The 16,888-nt window shown below is 35.3% G+C and overlaps 1 protein-coding gene and 1 pseudogene across 6 annotated transcripts; one reads left to right on the top strand and one right to left on the bottom strand.

The window, feature by feature from the left end:
* Nucleotides 1-75: 75 nt before the first annotated feature.
* LOC140971268 (uncharacterized) lies at nucleotides 76-13,569 on the top strand. Of its 6 annotated transcripts, XM_073433448.1 has the most exons (9): nucleotides 96-186; nucleotides 280-332; nucleotides 3,876-3,991; nucleotides 6,245-6,492; nucleotides 7,355-7,528; nucleotides 7,636-7,792; nucleotides 8,044-8,183; nucleotides 8,564-8,599; nucleotides 12,511-13,569. In XM_073433448.1, exons 3-9 carry the CDS (start codon nucleotides 3,913-3,915, stop codon nucleotides 13,297-13,299), a joined length of 1,623 nt encoding a protein of 540 aa, XP_073289549.1. In that variant the 5' UTR covers nucleotides 96-186; nucleotides 280-332; nucleotides 3,876-3,912; the 3' UTR covers nucleotides 13,300-13,569. The 6 variants fall into 6 exon arrangements, with proteins under 6 accessions (XP_073289548.1, XP_073289549.1, XP_073289553.1 ...); XM_073433447.1 differs by having other exon boundaries at nucleotides 76-332; XM_073433452.1 differs by lacking the exons at nucleotides 96-186; nucleotides 280-332 and adding an exon at nucleotides 440-574.
* A 193-nt stretch (nucleotides 13,570-13,762) lies between these two features.
* LOC140958151 (protein DETOXIFICATION 24-like) lies at nucleotides 13,763-16,785 on the bottom strand (annotated as a pseudogene).
* Nucleotides 16,786-16,888: the final 103 nt, after the last annotated feature.

The following is a 16,888-nucleotide window of genomic DNA, read 5'->3' as shown; positions in this document are numbered from 1 at the left end:
AATAAACATATATTCTCTCTTTTTTTAAAGAAAAAATAATAATAAAGAGAGCGATAATTTCTCTTGTTCGTTTGCCCGTCAATTTTAATTTATTTCTCATCTTGACCTTCACCACCTCTTTCGTGCGACCCCAGCTCAGCTCTTATTCTCAAGGGTTTTTCCAATTTCTGTAATCCCTAAAGCCCTGTACGCAATCCATATCGCGAATATATTCGAATCCGTTCGTAATCCTACATTAACTTTACAATTAGTTTTGTTTCGCTTTCGTTTTCATTTCAGATTTATTTTTCTTTTGGGAAAATGTGCTATAATGGAAGTGCTTCAACAATCAGGTATTCCATCGTTTCCTAATTTGCGTGAAATTTATATTTTTATTTAAATATCTTGCAGTATTGTTTTGCGGAGACAGCGGCGGAGGGAGAGGGGCTGGGGGGTCTGTCGGGGCAGCCTTTGGATGGCCTGTCTTAGATTTTTCGGTGGTCTTATGGATTTGTTATGCGCATGCAAAAGGAATAACCTCTTTCTTTTAACTTTTGGAGTTGTGGTTTCAAAAACTTCGGGCTCGGTCCAATAGGTTGATATGAACTAGTAATTTTTTGTTCTTTTTGGCCTCAAGATTTGTTTTTTAAATGTTTTTTTTCTCAACTGACTTCTTTGGGTAATTGGGTTGGTTAAAGAGGGAACTCGAGTAAACAGGTTCTTAGAACTATATGTTGACTGTACATACATGAACACGTGTACTTGTGTGACGCACATTAGTAAATGTATCTTATGAACACTAGCATGTGGAATGCCTGAAAATTATTGTATATTTATGAAGCCCATAATTTGTTAGCCGTTTTTGGTGGGATTGAGAATCCATGCAAATTAGAAAAAATTTTTGTTCTCAAGTGATAATTCATGTAAAGTGAAATTTCAAGTCAAGTTGAATGCCTTAAGATTTTGACATTTGTTATATTGTCTTCTTTAGTTGAGTTTTAGTTATTACCATGAATAATCTAATCAAATTTTATCTTTGTCTTGGAGTGTTAGAAAAGCTTAATTAGTCATCGTTCTATTTTCCTGTTTGATTTCTAGTAGATTTAATCAAACTCTAATAATTTTTGCTTTAGATTTATGAATCACGATTTATGCAAAATATATTAATATTAACTTTAAAAACACACGACTGTGATGGAGTTTTAGGTTACTTAGTGTCATTTCCCATTAATTATTTTTTGAGATTCACCACTGAGAGAATACTATAGGGATGCTCGGCGGTCATTTTGTCTTAATCCATATTCACTTGCTTGTGGATTTCTTTCTTTTATTTTTGAAAGTTACGTCTTGGCCGTGATAGAGAGTGCATATTTTTTAGCATGTTTCAAATGAGAACATATTTAATGATGGTAATATGTTGACCGTCTTGTTGAGAAAACCGATATTTGTACACGGTAGCTGATACGATGTGAACTTGTAGATATGCTTTTTTTATTTTTTATTTTTTATTTTTTATACTTTTATATATTTATTTTCTGTCTCGTGAAAAACACTTCTAATAAAACGTGCTAGCGAAGTTTTGATTTTACTTTCTTGAAGACTTTGGGCTCTCTTGGTGTTGTTTTAGGAGTTTTTTGTGAAGTTCTGGGGAATATTTCGAGAAAATATATAGTTACCATAATTGAAAACTAATGAATGATATTTTAAAATGAATTGGAAAAGTATTTTGACTGAAATAATGAAATGAGATAGTGGTGTTTGATTTTATTTTTTAAGATGTGGGATATATTTGGAGAAATGAATCTAAACTAGGGTTATCCTTCCTCGCTTTATTGCCTCCATCACAATTAACCTGTGCAGAAACCTTCATCTCAAGCAAGCCTCTTCCTCACTCACGCTATACTAATATCCCAAAATTGTATCCTAAATTGTGGTAATTTTTTTTCTTTATTTCATTAATTTGCTATCTGTCATTGACAGAGTGTTGTGTAGATGAGTTCAAATCGATCCAAAAAAGCAGTCAAGTGCTAGGAGTTTTGTTTTAGCCATAACTTGGTCCTTTTTATCAACAAGAAGGCAAAATAGGTTACATTCTTCATTTTTTTTTATGATTTCCAATGATTGATTCTAATTTGGATTGCGGGTAAGCAATTTAGATCGCGTGTTTTCCTAGATTTCTGATTAGTCTGACTTTATAGTTCTTTTTTTCTTAATTATTCTCTTCTTTTCCACGAATAACTCTCCGATCTTATCTTGGAGGTTGCAAATTGAATAGATGTCCGTAATCTGTCGTTGGCTAACTCCTAGATCTTCGATGTGGTTCATGTCAATAAATAGTGAGCACAATCAAATCTAAATGCAGAATCTATACAACAAAATGGGCCTTCTATAGTTTTTATTATCGTTTATATCCTCATCATGTGCATCAATCTATATTTAATGGTTATTGATTTTCTTTTTGTGATTTTTACCATTTGTAACTCTAGTGCCTTGGTGATAGAACGAGATTATTGACACTTTTTGGACAATTTCCATTGCAAACTAGTTAGAGAGTCCAGATGTGGTGCACTAGTACACTTCTCATGAAATATATTTAAGATTTGAGGCGTGAGTTGAGGTGGAAAATGGGAGGGTTAGTTTGGATTTGATTTAAACCAGGTTGCTATGAAAAAGATTGATTGGCCGGTCATATAGTGGGATCTATCTGGCCTGACCACAGTTCCAAAACTGACGGTTCTGGTTTCAATGAAAGGTGAAATCGAAGCCGAACCGCTTGGATATGGTCCCGGTTTTTGACGGTTCTAGGTCCAGTTTTTAGCGGTTCCGGTTATGGTTTGAAATGATTGAACTAATTGAACTAATTGTTCAACAACTATATTATAAAATAATTTTAATATTTAGTTTTTATTTTTTTAAAAATAAAATAAGGTAATTTATATTCCATTTCCAGTACTGAACCGAAAAAATAGTTTCAATTCCCATTTTTAAGAGATGGTTCCGGTTTCAGTTCTACTGTTCCTGGGAACCGTGGTCGGATATGTCTGCCTTAGGCTGACCTGAAATACTGACTACTGTGTTTGGCTACTGGTAAGGTTGTTGGGAACTTGACATTCGGCTGTGACTTTGATCAGATATGTATCTACTATTCTGGCCATGGAAGGCAACTGAAGGCTGCTTATTTTTCCTACCGTTATTTTTCCTGTGCATTTCTGAGCGATCTACTGGCATCCCACAAACTTGTCATGCCGACCCATCCACCATCCACACCTAACTGGAATCTTGTCGATCACCTATCCTCCTCTATTTCATGGTACCCTTATGACATGAACTTCTTTCCTTGCCATGGGACATCAAACTCATTGGTGATGTAAAAGATACAGCCATTTCGACTTGCAGTCTAGGTTGTCCAATTGAATTCAGCTGGTTAGTACACTGGAAATATGGCCCGTTGCAGGGAAGCTTAGGAGGTGATTAATCCATTGCTTTAAATGGCAATATAAATTGTCTGGATATACATGGATTTTCAAATGCTCTTATGTGTTGGTTCTACTTACTAAACGAAAATCCATGAGATGAAAATTATGAAGTCACTATTCCTATAGAATGTAAATTGTATAGTTTGACAAAATTGACATTGGTTCTAAGGTTAATAAACTGCTCAGATGCTATTTTTACACTCTGATTTTCTGTAAATGATTATTTTTCTATGTTGAACTATATCTTGCTTTAAAGTTTAATTGTTTATTACTTCTAACTCTCAGTAGTACAATTTCGTCTTCTACCACTATCTATTTCATCAGGAAAAAAGCTTTAATTTTCCTCCTATCCTCATCCCTGAATCATTCTTCTCTATTTTTCTTTTCCTATGTGATTTAAATTCATATGTACTATTGCAGGCATTTGTAGGGATAAGTAAATTCAGCAAACAGAAGGATGGCTGATGATATTTTCGATGAGAAGTCATTGTCAGAGAAGCTGTCTAAACTAAATAGTTCTCAACAAAGCATAGAATGTATCCTTTCTTTATGAGGCAGTAGCCATTCATATACTTTTTAATTTGGAAGTTGTAGTGTCACGTCATATTGGACATTAATTTTCTTTCTGCAGATGATTGTATCATCATGCATGCTATTTTTCTTGTGGCTTGAGTGATGTAGAAAATCTTTCATTCCACGCATGTACATATTTCTTCTTCTTCTTCTTCAGGGAATATTTACCCATTTTTCTACTCCTATTTTAATCCATTTACCTTTGTTGGATGGAATTTGACGTGTTGGGAGGGGGTTTAAAGGTGGGTGTGTGAGGGTCTATTTTATTTGTGTATATATGTATCTATCTATCTTGGGTTTTGAACAGTATATGCGATAACCGATGGAAGGATTGAATCTTACAATCCCTTCTTATCTTGAGTCACATGTTTCTGTTGTATTATTTAATAAAAAAGTTATTGTTATTTTTGGTTTATGGAATTTGAAATAGTTTTTTTTAAAAAAAGACTGAATATAATAGTGTGCAAGGAAAGTGGATGAAAGTGAAAACCGTTTTTTTTAATGTTCAACAATTATGTAAAGTATAGATAAATTATTAGGGTTATATTGGTAATTTTGTATAGTGGTCATACCAAAATGAGTGGTCATACCAAAACGATCAAGTTAGTAATAGGTAGATTCTTTATAAAATAGTAATATATTTACTGACTGGACAAGTTATTGGGTGCTGTGAGGATGCTAACTGATTCTCTTGAAGGCTATACGGTTGTACTTATGAGGAAGCCAATGGTTTTGAGAATAATCTTAGTTTCCTAAGTGATAATTGCTATATCTGATACCTTTTGATTTCTTTACTCGGATCTTTTGAAAGCCTCCAAAGTTTCTGTTCTTTCTTGGGATGCTTTGGTTTTTGTTATACCGAGTCTTTGATAGGTTTCATCAAATGTTGGGTACACTTGAGATTGTGCACCCCAGCAGTTGGAGGGAAAAATGCGAAAATTATTCTTTCCAAAATTCAGTATGAGTCGATGGAGTTGCTTGTCAAATGATTATAGGTCATGCACCTTATGCAGTTCTTGCCTCTGGTTTTGATTCTGGAATTTACTTGTTAAATAAATATGCATTTTAAAGATACAAGATAGTAAACATGAAATTACATCTCTATCGATGTTGAGTTTTTCTCCTTTTGTGTGCTTTGCTTTGTATGGTGCGATGGTTCTGGATTAGATAGAAAAAGAGGGATTTCTTGTTAGGTAGTTTTCATTTCACCTGGAGTTTGGCAATGGATCGTGTTAATTTAACTACCGAACCCATTCAAGTTGCTTAACAATAATTTTTTTTATATGTAACTTGCTTTAAGTTTTTCTTATGGCCTGAATAAGATCAGCATGAGACACAACGGATTTGGTGTCTTAAACGTATTTGATGTTGCATAAAAACACTTTTCTTCTTCTTCATTTTGTATAATTTTTGTTGATATCGACAATATAGTCCCCAAGGAAAGAGTGTGATTTATGGTGCATTTCTTGATTTGTATTTTGCAATTTGAGATATGTTTTGATTTATGGCTTTAGATTTTATAGAAGTATTCTATAATGATTAGTAAATTATTATCTTTGATGTTTTGATTTTCTCAAAAGACTCAATTTTTCTTTACTTTCCTTGATAGATTAGGTGATAAATCATTGAGAAATTCCATTCATTCAATGAACTAATGTTGCATTTGAGGAGTTGAATTTGAAATTCATGGATTTCGATTATACTTTTATTGTTAACGATGAAATAAATTATAAAATCTTAAATTCATACATTACTTATTTTTTTTGATAGGACATACATTACTTATTATATATTAGTTACACAAAGTAGAATGAATTTCAAATGTCTCTATTATTTGATGAACTTGAAATCTATCATAATTAACGTAAAACACCATATAAATATGGAAGAGGTGAATTTGAAGTTTATGATCTTGCTTTTCTAAAACTAAAAAGTACATTTGATTATATTGAAATCCATGGATTTGAATTCTATCAATGCAACCTAAGTTTTCTTGTATACTATACATAATTCCGGATGATTTTTGGGGAACGCACTCCTTCTATGGATTGGTAGATCTATGATGGTGTAAAATAAAAAACAATTTACTCGGTTATGCTTGTGAGATATTTTCGCTATTATTATGTGAAAGTTGAATGTGAATTTGAAGATGTTTTGTGGCATATAATCATTTTAAAAATTCATAGTATAATGCAGTTTCTTTAAAATCCAATCAGCTTTGTCTCGGTGGTGCATATCTCACCGGAAAAAGGCCAAGCAAGTTGTTGAAACATGGGATAGGTTATTTCAATCTGCACAACAGGATCAACGGGTATCTTTCTTGTACTTGGCCAACGACATCCTGCAAAATAGCAGGCGTAAGGGCAGTGAATTTGTGAATGAATTTTGGAAGATCCTGCCATCAGCTCTCAGGGTTGTTTATGATAGCGGTGATGAAAATTGCAGAAAAGCTGCCACTCGGCTGGTATTTTATCTAGTCTTTTTTCTTCCTACTGAACCTTTTCTTTTCTTCTACGTAAGCATGAAAAGAAATTGCATAACCTCCTACCAGAGCGTGAATAACCAACCAGTCACGTCAATGTTTCCTCCCTTTCTTATTTCTCTGAAGGGGTGTATTCTTGTCTTACATTCTCTCGGTAAATACTAGAGGAGTGAGACTTGTCTTTTAATTCTCATGGATATAATTTGTTTGCTTCTTTGTTCAACTTCTTGTACGTGTTTTTGGACTCTAATTATCTTCTTAAAATTTGCTAAAGTACAGGCATGATAGATGACGAAAAAATAGTATATTGTTTGCTATGGGCATTCTGAGGATGGGAGGGTATTTATTTTATCTAGTGAGCTTTGTCCTGCGTATTAGTGGTAGAATTTGCATCAGATTCTCTCGCAAAGTTGCATTTAATTTGAAAATATTTTTCAGTTTATGTTTGATAAACTTTTTATGGGAGGCACTTTGATAAACTTTTTCTGGGTGGCACCGGTTTACCACATTATTTGTCAAAACATCAGAACTTCTGGTATTTCTTTGCTGCTTTGAGACCACAATTCTGACCCAGTTATCTCTGTCTCCTGGTACAATATTTTGATTCCTCTCTTTGGTGCAGCTTTATACCATGTGCACACTGTTTCTTTCTTATATTGCTCCCACCATTGCACTGTCACCACTTGGTTGGTTCGCTACAAGGGCCAAATTTCTGTAGGCTATATGGATACTGCTTTTTTTTTCTTCCTATTATTATTGCTCTTTTATTTGTTCTCACCTTCTTAATTACTAGCATTTCGCGTTCTCTTTTCTCCCCAATTTTGGGGGATGCTCTTTGTGTCAGGTTGACATTTGGGAAGAAAGAAAAGTATTTGGATCTAGGGGTCAGAATCTCAAAAATGAATTGCTAGGAAAGAATCCTCCTCCCAACACCGGAAAGGATCCTTCTATAATCACCAGTGGCAAGAATTCGAATCCTATCAAAGTTGTGAAGAGAGATGCCCACTCTTTGAGAATTGTAAGTACAGATCCTAGCAAAGCATAGGATATGTATTGTTTTGGGTTTTAATTGGCATTTTTTGTTAGCTTTATTCTCAAGATATTCCCCTTATTTTTTGATTCCAGAAATTGGCTGTTGGTGGCATGCCGGAGAAAATCTTAACCTCATTTCATTTGGTACATGATGAGGTTGCCAATGAAGAAGCTGCCTTAAACAAAAGCCAAAGTGCTATTTCTGGTGTACAAGAAATTGAGATCGATGTTGCGAATGCTTCTTCTCAAGGTTCGACCAGAGTCAGTGTCCTCTAAATTTACTTGCTGTTGGTAATGATCATGCCTTGGTTGTGGTTTTCTATTGTGGTTACTCTATGAATGCATCAACTATCAAGCATGCTATTAACCTGTTAGGAGTGTTATAGATTCTTTTTTCTGATTCTATAATGATGTATGAATGGTGTGAATATTATCCAACTCTATAGATGCTAGCTGCAGTTAGTTTATAAACTTTCTGAATTACTTTAATTTTGTCTTCAGGAGACGTTCATGGTTCTGTTGTTATGGATAACATAGAGAAACAGGAGAACATGCTTCACCAATGCGTTAGCCAGCTTGAAAAATGTGAAACGATCAGAGTTGCTTTGGTTTCCCAGCTTAGAGGAGCTCTTCAGGATCAAGTATGCTTTTGCTTTGGGAAAAATCAGTTTATGTTGTTTTATTGTGCATATTTATGTGTCCTAATGTTCGATGTTAATCAACACCTACTAATTTTATGCGTGGATATGGAAAATCTTAAATTTTTTAAGGTTTAAAGTATTTAAATTTAGAAATGTTTAATAGGATAGAGTGAGTTAAACAATAAACTAAAATCTTTCCAAAATAATTGTACAATGAACTAATATTGCCTGGATATATTATTTGATTGTATGACTATCGTTACAACTTGGGAAATTCCCAATCCTCATATAGATTCCAAGCTGATCTTAGGAGAGTGAGAATGCATGGTATGCAATTTTGACTCCACATTTTCAGGTCCTGACACATCATAACTTTGCAGGAGTCAAAGCTGGAGCTGATTCAGAGCGAGTTACAAGTAGGGTCAATCTCCATCACTCTCCCTCTCTACACAGTCACACACGATTTTTTGTTTGCTCTGGCGTGGACAGTCACAACACACTAGTCTTTACCATCAATAGTAATCTATGAATGTTTCCACATAATCTGGTTTCCAAAATGCTAAACCACATATAGGATACCCATCTTTGTTGAAAAAATATATGAGAATTAAATAATTATTTGTATTTTTGTCCACACCATATAACAAGGGTGTATATGCACAAAAAAGAGTAGTTAATATTCGTACAAGGAAACTGAGATGAAAGTAAAAACAAAAAAGTCTAAGCTAAATAAATATTGGAACAATCTAAAGTACTTATAGAATACGAGAGGCCCTAATTTTTCTTATTAAATTTTCTTAATCAAATTGTAATAAAAAGTCTCAAAATAGGTGAGAAATATTGAAAAAATAATCCCAAAAAAAATTAGAAACAAATCATATCTTATCAAATTTAATTTAACCAAAAATCCTATTTAATATCTTATTTAAAATAAACCAAATTTATAACATTCTCCCTTAAGTTGATGTGGAAATATGAATCATGCCCAACTTGCTGATTTGGTCTTCAAAGACTTGTCTTGAGAGCCCCTTGGTCGACTGCAACTTGTAATGTGGTTGGAACAAATGGAGTGCAAATCACTCCTTCAAGCTTCTCTTTTATGAAACATTTGTCGACTGCAATATGCTTCGTTAATTCATGTAGAACGGGATTATGAACATTGTTGATAGCAGCCTTATTGTCATAGTATAACTTCATTGAAAGTTTTATTGTTATTTTCAAATCATCCAGAATTCTTTTTAGCCAAAGAACCTCGCATACACCTTGAGCCATAGATCTGAATTCAGCCTGTGCACCACTTCTTACAACAAAGCTTTGTTTCTGGCTCATCCAAGTTACTAGATTCCCCCATAAGAAAGTGCAATATCCTGAAGTTGATCTTCTGTCTGTAATTGAACATATCCAGTCTGTATCCGTATATGCTTCAATCTATTTTTTTCGCTCTTCTCAAAGAACAATCCTTTGTCATGAATATTAAGAATACGATACACTGCTTCCAAGTGTTCCTCATATGGTGAGTGCATAAACTGACTAATCATACTTACAGCGAAGGCAATGTCCGGTCGTGTGTGTGACAAGTAGATCAATCTTCCAACTAGTCTTTGGTACCTTCGTTTATCGACCAAGACGCCATCTTTAATTTCTCCTAATTTCCCACTCGCCTCTATTGGAGTGTCTGAGGGTTTGCATCCACTCATCCCTATTTCTTTAAGAAGGTTTAGTGCATACTTTTGTTGAGATACCAAAAATCTTTTCTTAAACTTTGCCACCTCCATTCCAAGAAAATACTTCCGAGTGGCCCGAATCTTTGATGTGGCCAAACTTTTCCTCAATAGGTTCNTCGAATTGTATTTAGCTTTGCCACTGGAGAAAATGTCTCATGGTAGTTAACTCCATATGTATGAGGGAAACCCTATTTGTGAAAGGGTTCAGTGGCGAAATTAACGCAAAATAGGTTTTAAAATAGTAAAATTTGGTTTTTTTTGTTTTTTTTTTTTTTTTTTTTTNACGATTTTTTGTTTGCTCTGGCGTGGACAGTCACAACACACTAGTCTTTACCATCAATAGTAATCTATGAATGTTTCCACATAATCTGGTTTCCAAAATGCTAAACCACATATAGGATACCCATCTTTGTTGAAAAAATATATGAGAATTAAATAATTATTTGTATTTTTGTCCACACCATATAACAAGGGTGTATATGCACAAAAAAGAGTAGTTAATATTCGTACAAGGAAACTGAGATGAAAGTAAAAACAAAAAAGTCTAAGCTAAATAAATATTGGAACAATCTAAAGTACTTATAGAATACGAGAGGCCCTAATTTTTCTTATTAAATTTTCTTAATCAAATTGTAATAAAAAGTCTCAAAATAGGTGAGAAATATTGAAAAAATAATCCCAAAAAAAATTAGAAACAAATCATATCTTATCAAATTTAATTTAACCAAAAATCCTATTTAATATCTTATTTAAAATAAACCAAATTTATAACATTCTCCCTTAAGTTGATGTGGAAATATGAATCATGCCCAACTTGCTGATTTGGTCTTCAAAGACTTGTCTTGAGAGCCCCTTGGTCGACTGCAACTTGTAATGTGGTTGGAACAAATGGAGTGCAAATCACTCCTTCAAGCTTCTCTTTTATGAAACATTTGTCGACTGCAATATGCTTCGTTAATTCATGTAGAACGGGATTATGAACATTGTTGATAGCAGCCTTATTGTCATAGTATAACTTCATTGAAAGTTTTATTGTTATTTTCAAATCATCCAGAATTCTTTTTAGCCAAAGAACCTCGCATACACCTTGAGCCATAGATCTGAATTCAGCCTGTGCACCACTTCTTACAACAAAGCTTTGTTTCTGGCTCATCCAAGTTACTAGATTCCCCCATAAGAAAGTGCAATATCCTGAAGTTGATCTTCTGTCTGTAATTGAACATATCCAGTCTGTATCCGTATATGCTTCAATCTATTTTTTTCGCTCTTCTCAAAGAACAATCCTTTGTCATGAATATTAAGAATACGATACACTGCTTCCAAGTGTTCCTCATATGGTGAGTGCATAAACTGACTAATCATACTTACAGCGAAGGCAATGTCCGGTCGTGTGTGTGACAAGTAGATCAATCTTCCAACTAGTCTTTGGTACCTTCGTTTATCGACCAAGACGCCATCTTTAATTTCTCCTAATTTCCCACTCGCCTCTATTGGAGTGTCTGAGGGTTTGCATCCACTCATCCCTATTTCTTTAAGAAGGTTTAGTGCATACTTTTGTTGAGATACCAAAAATCTTTTCTTAAACTTTGCCACCTCCATTCCAAGAAAATACTTCCGAGTGGCCCGAATCTTTGATGTGGCCAAACTTTTCCTCAATAGGTTCATCTTTATCACTATGATCTTCTGTTCATATTATGTCGTCGACATAAACAATCAGTACGGAGATCTTGTGAGTGGACGACTTTCTTGTGAATGAAGTGTGGTTAGATTGACACTGACTGTACCCTTGGCCTTTAATGAAGTAAAAAAATTGTTGAATCCTGTATAATCTGACACGGATTCTTAGAATCGAATCCGGTACAGATTATACCGGATGGTTATAAATATATAAATGTTACCAAATTGCTTTATATATANGGGAGGTGATTGGGCCCTATTTGTGGCACATGTTGTTTTTGGTCTTAGTATGGGTGGCGTCGAGGACAAAAACTGGTATAGCGTCTTGGACCATTTTGTTCCTCAGCATTACTAATCTCTTCTCCGAACTCGAGTTCTTTTAGGGTCTAGTAGGGTGTTAGCTTCCATGTTGTCATGTGTTGCATTGGAGCCTGTATAATTCATTTTTCTCAACCTCAAGATATAGAATGGTATACTAGAATGCTATCTATGATTCCTAACATCATCAGTTTGTACCCGAAGATTCACAATGATGCTTTTGCCTTAGTAGAGTATATGCTACAAGAGTCCGCCAATTTGATTTGCCTGATTTGCTCTGTCTTTTCATTCATAATTGATTTGTACGTCACTCCTTTGTCATTAAGCCATCAAGCTTTTTGCAGGTTATGCATTTAATGTTTAATATACTATATATGTACACCACCCTCTAGTTTAATTTGTTTTGACATTTACTCATTTAGTTTCATGAAAGCAAATTGCTTCAGGATTTTGAAGCTGATCACTGTTTCCTAGAACTGTAGACTTCAAGCATGATATTACAGAATAAATTATGAACTATATAGTTTCATTACTTTGCTTTTTATGTATTGGTGCATGATGTCATGATGTGATAGATACAAGAGATCAACAGTTTATCCAACATGCAGGCTGCTCGGGGCCAGCTTGAGAAAGCGGCCAATATAAAACTGCAGCTCACATCGCCACCCTCGGCACCAACTGTGAACCAACCCATATTTTCTCCAACCCTGACAAAAAACAATCTTCCGGCGCCTCCACCTTCCAATCCTTTAACTTCTTTTGTGAACTCCATCGACAAAGAGGAGTCACAGAAGTTGACGGCAGCTGCAGTTGCTGCAAAACTTACCGCTTCCTCGTCATCTGCCCTGATGTTTACATCTGTTCTGTCCTCTTTCGTTGCGGAAGAGGCAGCGTCAAAAAGCAGCGGGTTGAAGAGGCCCAAGTTGGATATACCCTTTCCTTTTTCAGGTGTGACCAACCTGGAGGGAAATAATTCAGCCTATTTTCCTTCTACGCAGCAAGCATCAACTAATGTACCATCTGTTCAGTCGTTAGGCGTTCAGTCTGTGTCCCAGTTGAACCCATTACAAGCTCCGTTCCTTCCACCACCCCCAGCTCCACCACCGCTCGCACCTCCTGCCAATGTATCGGGGAATCCATTAATGCAATCTACAATGATGGGGCTGCCATATAACTATGGTGCCAGCAACATACTTCCTGCACCATTGTCTTCAAACTCCGCAGCTGCGTATACCAGGCCAGGCCCTCCACCACAGCAAGCACATCCACAGCTGCAGAACCAGCAGGCACCCGCACAGCAGCAGCCACCTGCAAATGGTGGATACTTCAGGCCATCGGCTGTCGGGTTCTACGCTCATAGCCATCAGCCAACGACCCCACCCGTACACAAGCAGTGAGTAGGTAATGTTATGGTAAGAACCCCACCCTCTTGTCATTTTTGTACATTTATAGAAGTCATTAATGGCATAGGAAGTATAATGTTTCTTTCGATATCCTTTGGTTCCCAATGTGTTGTCAAGACCGGGATGTTTTTAACTAGGAAATGTGGTACTTTTGACAAATGTAAACTACATGTAGAATTTGTAGTGCTCAACTATAGTCAAGACGTCTGTAACTGGAAATATGTTGCTTTTGGACCTAGCTAGGCTTATTATGGTTTATGGAAACACCGAGTCAAAGAACTCTTCCTTCTCTCTGCACATATTATTATTGCTTTATGGATTCAGAGCTTTTTATAGAAATTAATTTTGGTATTTTTAAATTTATGGACAAACTACTCCCCTTCACTTTTTAAATAAAATAAATTATGATGGTCAAAATTTACGCCATTTAACGATCTAACCTAATTCAAATCTTAATAATTTTTTTAACACTATATATAATTTATTTAAAAAATCTATTAGATATATGTACGTAAAATAATGTCTGCTACCCTACTTAAATTGCATGCACTAAATAAAAAAGTTTAAAAGTTTAATGCGAAATATCGACTATGATAGCTCGCGTGGAGCATGAGCGATCCAAATTTTGCTCGTCTTCATCTGAAGACTTCATGTACCATCTTTGGAGACGATCTGTAGTTGTATCCACCTGCAATTTAGATAATCATTAATTTTAATTGACAAATTAATTAACATTTTTTAAGTAATAAATAATAATAAAATTACAATTACAATTTCATCCCAATAAGTTTTCCATATCAAGAAGCTTATCGCCAATGTTTGAGTTATGACTTCACTCATCATTCCAACCCATATACCCTTCAAAATCACCAAATACTTTTATAATTCCATACCACTAGAAGCCATGTATAACATATATATACATACAAATACTAAATGTGTATATATTTCATATATGCATACACAAACACAAAATTGGTACTTTGGAAAAACATGGAAAATTTGTTATTATTACCTTGACTTGAAAATGAAGCACTTATGCAAGCCAATAAAAAATAGAAGCAAATGAGGTTGATTAGTGCTACCTTTGTTTGAATACCTGCTCCTATCGCCACAGCTGATGTCCATACAGTATATAGTGATAAAAAATGACAGAAAAAACTAACCTATTCTTGGAGTAATTTGAAAATAATAGAATGTAGGAACTTTAGAAAACTTTCCTGAGAGCAGAGTAAAAGCCACCAAGCAACATTGCGAAAGCAAGCAATATGTGAAGATCCGAGACCATCCAGAGCGACGTCTTCTTCATCCGTGAACAAGTATCCGAGTTTATCACCAAACACTAAGCAAAGGATCCGAAAGAACATCCCCATAAGAAATGAGGTGATCATCACCACTTTTATTGAAAATCTAGTGGCTTTAGCATCTCCATTTCCTAGTTCATTCGCAAGACGTAAGCTGTCGGGAAAAAGAAAGAACTGATACCTATCAAGATGCCTTTAAGGAGCACGGATTTGTTTATCGAAGTAAAGAACTCATGTACATTGAGTCACCAATCATTCCAAGACAAATCATGAACTCCCAACCAATGATATTAAGGCTGAAATTTTTCTTCTCATGAGTTAGTGATCTCGGTTATTTTCTTGACAAGTATGCAACGATATGACTCGAAATCAAGACCGAAAATCGTAAAGCAAGCTTGTATTGGGGTGAAGGATTAGTTACCAAATAGAGAAGGCGGATATGGCCTTTGCATTTTTCATATATCCAGCCAACAAGACTAGGATGGCATAGTACCACAACTCCAAGCTATGATCAGACCATTTGCAAAAGAAAATAAGTTGATGACAAATTTGTCAAGCATAATACTGGAATAATAACATGAGTAAGATTTTAGCACCTACAATGAATATCTTTAGTTATATAGTTATTCCAATGCACAAAATTGAAGGATTTTATTCACAACAATCAAATGTGTCAATCAAACAACATCACACGAATAGACGAAGGTAAATAGAGTTTCGCTTTACCAGACCATGAATCCGGATGATGCCGAAAGCTTCACAACAGGTTACACATCTCTCAATGCTGCAACACTGAACCCCTTCCATGTATCTTGTCAGTTGTCACAATCCACCAAAAAAGTACACAAATTCTCCCAAAACTAAAAACCACGAAGAAATGCGTAGTGCACCCATTGCCCCATTGATCCCATATTTCAGAACATACACGAAAAGCCACGATAAAATAACATGGATCACGAATTGTGTAACCGAGAGCCAAGCAACGACCATGTTTTCCTGTTGTGCTTGCAGATACATTTGGATGGTCGTTGCAAACATGATGCTATAGTTAAAAGGAATGAACCAAATGGAGATGTATCCTGCAGATTTTGTGGTGTCTAGTTGCTCACCTAGGAGATTGAATATGGAGTTCCAAATATGAAGAAAGGGAGTAGGATTGTGAGTGTAATGAGATCGACTAGCCATGACCTTTGCAAGAAAATGCCCATCATGTGGTTTTGTTTAGCTCCATGAGCTTGCCCACACACACAAAGTGTTTCAGTTGCACTCGACATTCCTATCTGCAAAGGAGAAAGTACAATTCTTTAACTTCACATCTTCTCGCTTTCTAGGCACAAGGAGCTCTATAAACAACTTTTATATATATATATTACAAATTTGATTGACTAAAGCCGATGAAGAAATAACTGTTTAAAACATTTTAAGCATTCCCACATGGCACTGTAGCATTGTACAACAATCACCGTTGAACTCATGATGTTGCCATCACATATCAGGATAGCTGACATACGGTTTTGGCTTCGTAAGTACAATCTCATTTCGAATCTCTAGCAAACATGGATTGGTGTTTACTGTTCTGGATTGACAGGCTATTTCCCACCAATCAATACTATGTTCTAAAATTGGTGGACTTATTGAGAATCGATGAATGGGTAAGTAACATAGAGGGAAAGGCTATCATCAGCTCAATATTGATAATGTAGTTGATATTAGATTATATGCAAGATTAAGGTGAATACAATGATTGAGGGAAAAGATCAAAAGACTATCATCAGCTTAATGTCAAATTATGCGCAGCCGGATGTTGGAGCAAAACAAATCTGATTTATAACTAAGGCACTTGTTATTAGTTCTAAATTGTACAACTTCTCTTCTAACATCATATCTATTCTTGAGGGAGTTCCAGAGCCTCATTTTGAGCACCAGAGTATTCTATAGGGCTTACTGTGGACGCTTACGCTTCAAGTTTCAGCTGAGTAAAGCCTTTAAGTTCTTTTTGTCATGGAAGTCCTGCCGAAACTTTTGTTAAGAGCCTCTACAGGCTGTACAGCAGGGCTTGAGAGTCGGTGATGTGATTCTCGTCTTTTTCTTGAAGCTTGAATAAAAAGTAGTAGTACATGTATGCACTAGAAGTAAGAAAAAGTTCTGTAGATGCATCCTTGGGGTTCAGGATCATGCTTAGGAACATATTTGACATATTAGAGTAGTGAAGACATTAGCTGAATAAGTAGTGACAATATTTAGTCTTGAGGCCCAATTTTCTGTGCGCATAGTCTGCA

The sequence above is a fragment of the Primulina huaijiensis genome, chromosome 2, assembly GCF_012295235.1.
Source record: "Primulina huaijiensis isolate GDHJ02 chromosome 2, ASM1229523v2, whole genome shotgun sequence".
Classification (NCBI taxonomy): Eukaryota; Viridiplantae; Streptophyta; class Magnoliopsida; order Lamiales; family Gesneriaceae; genus Primulina; species Primulina huaijiensis.
Note: the sequence above shows the minus strand (reverse complement) of the source record. Positions and strands in the feature narration are given on the sequence as shown.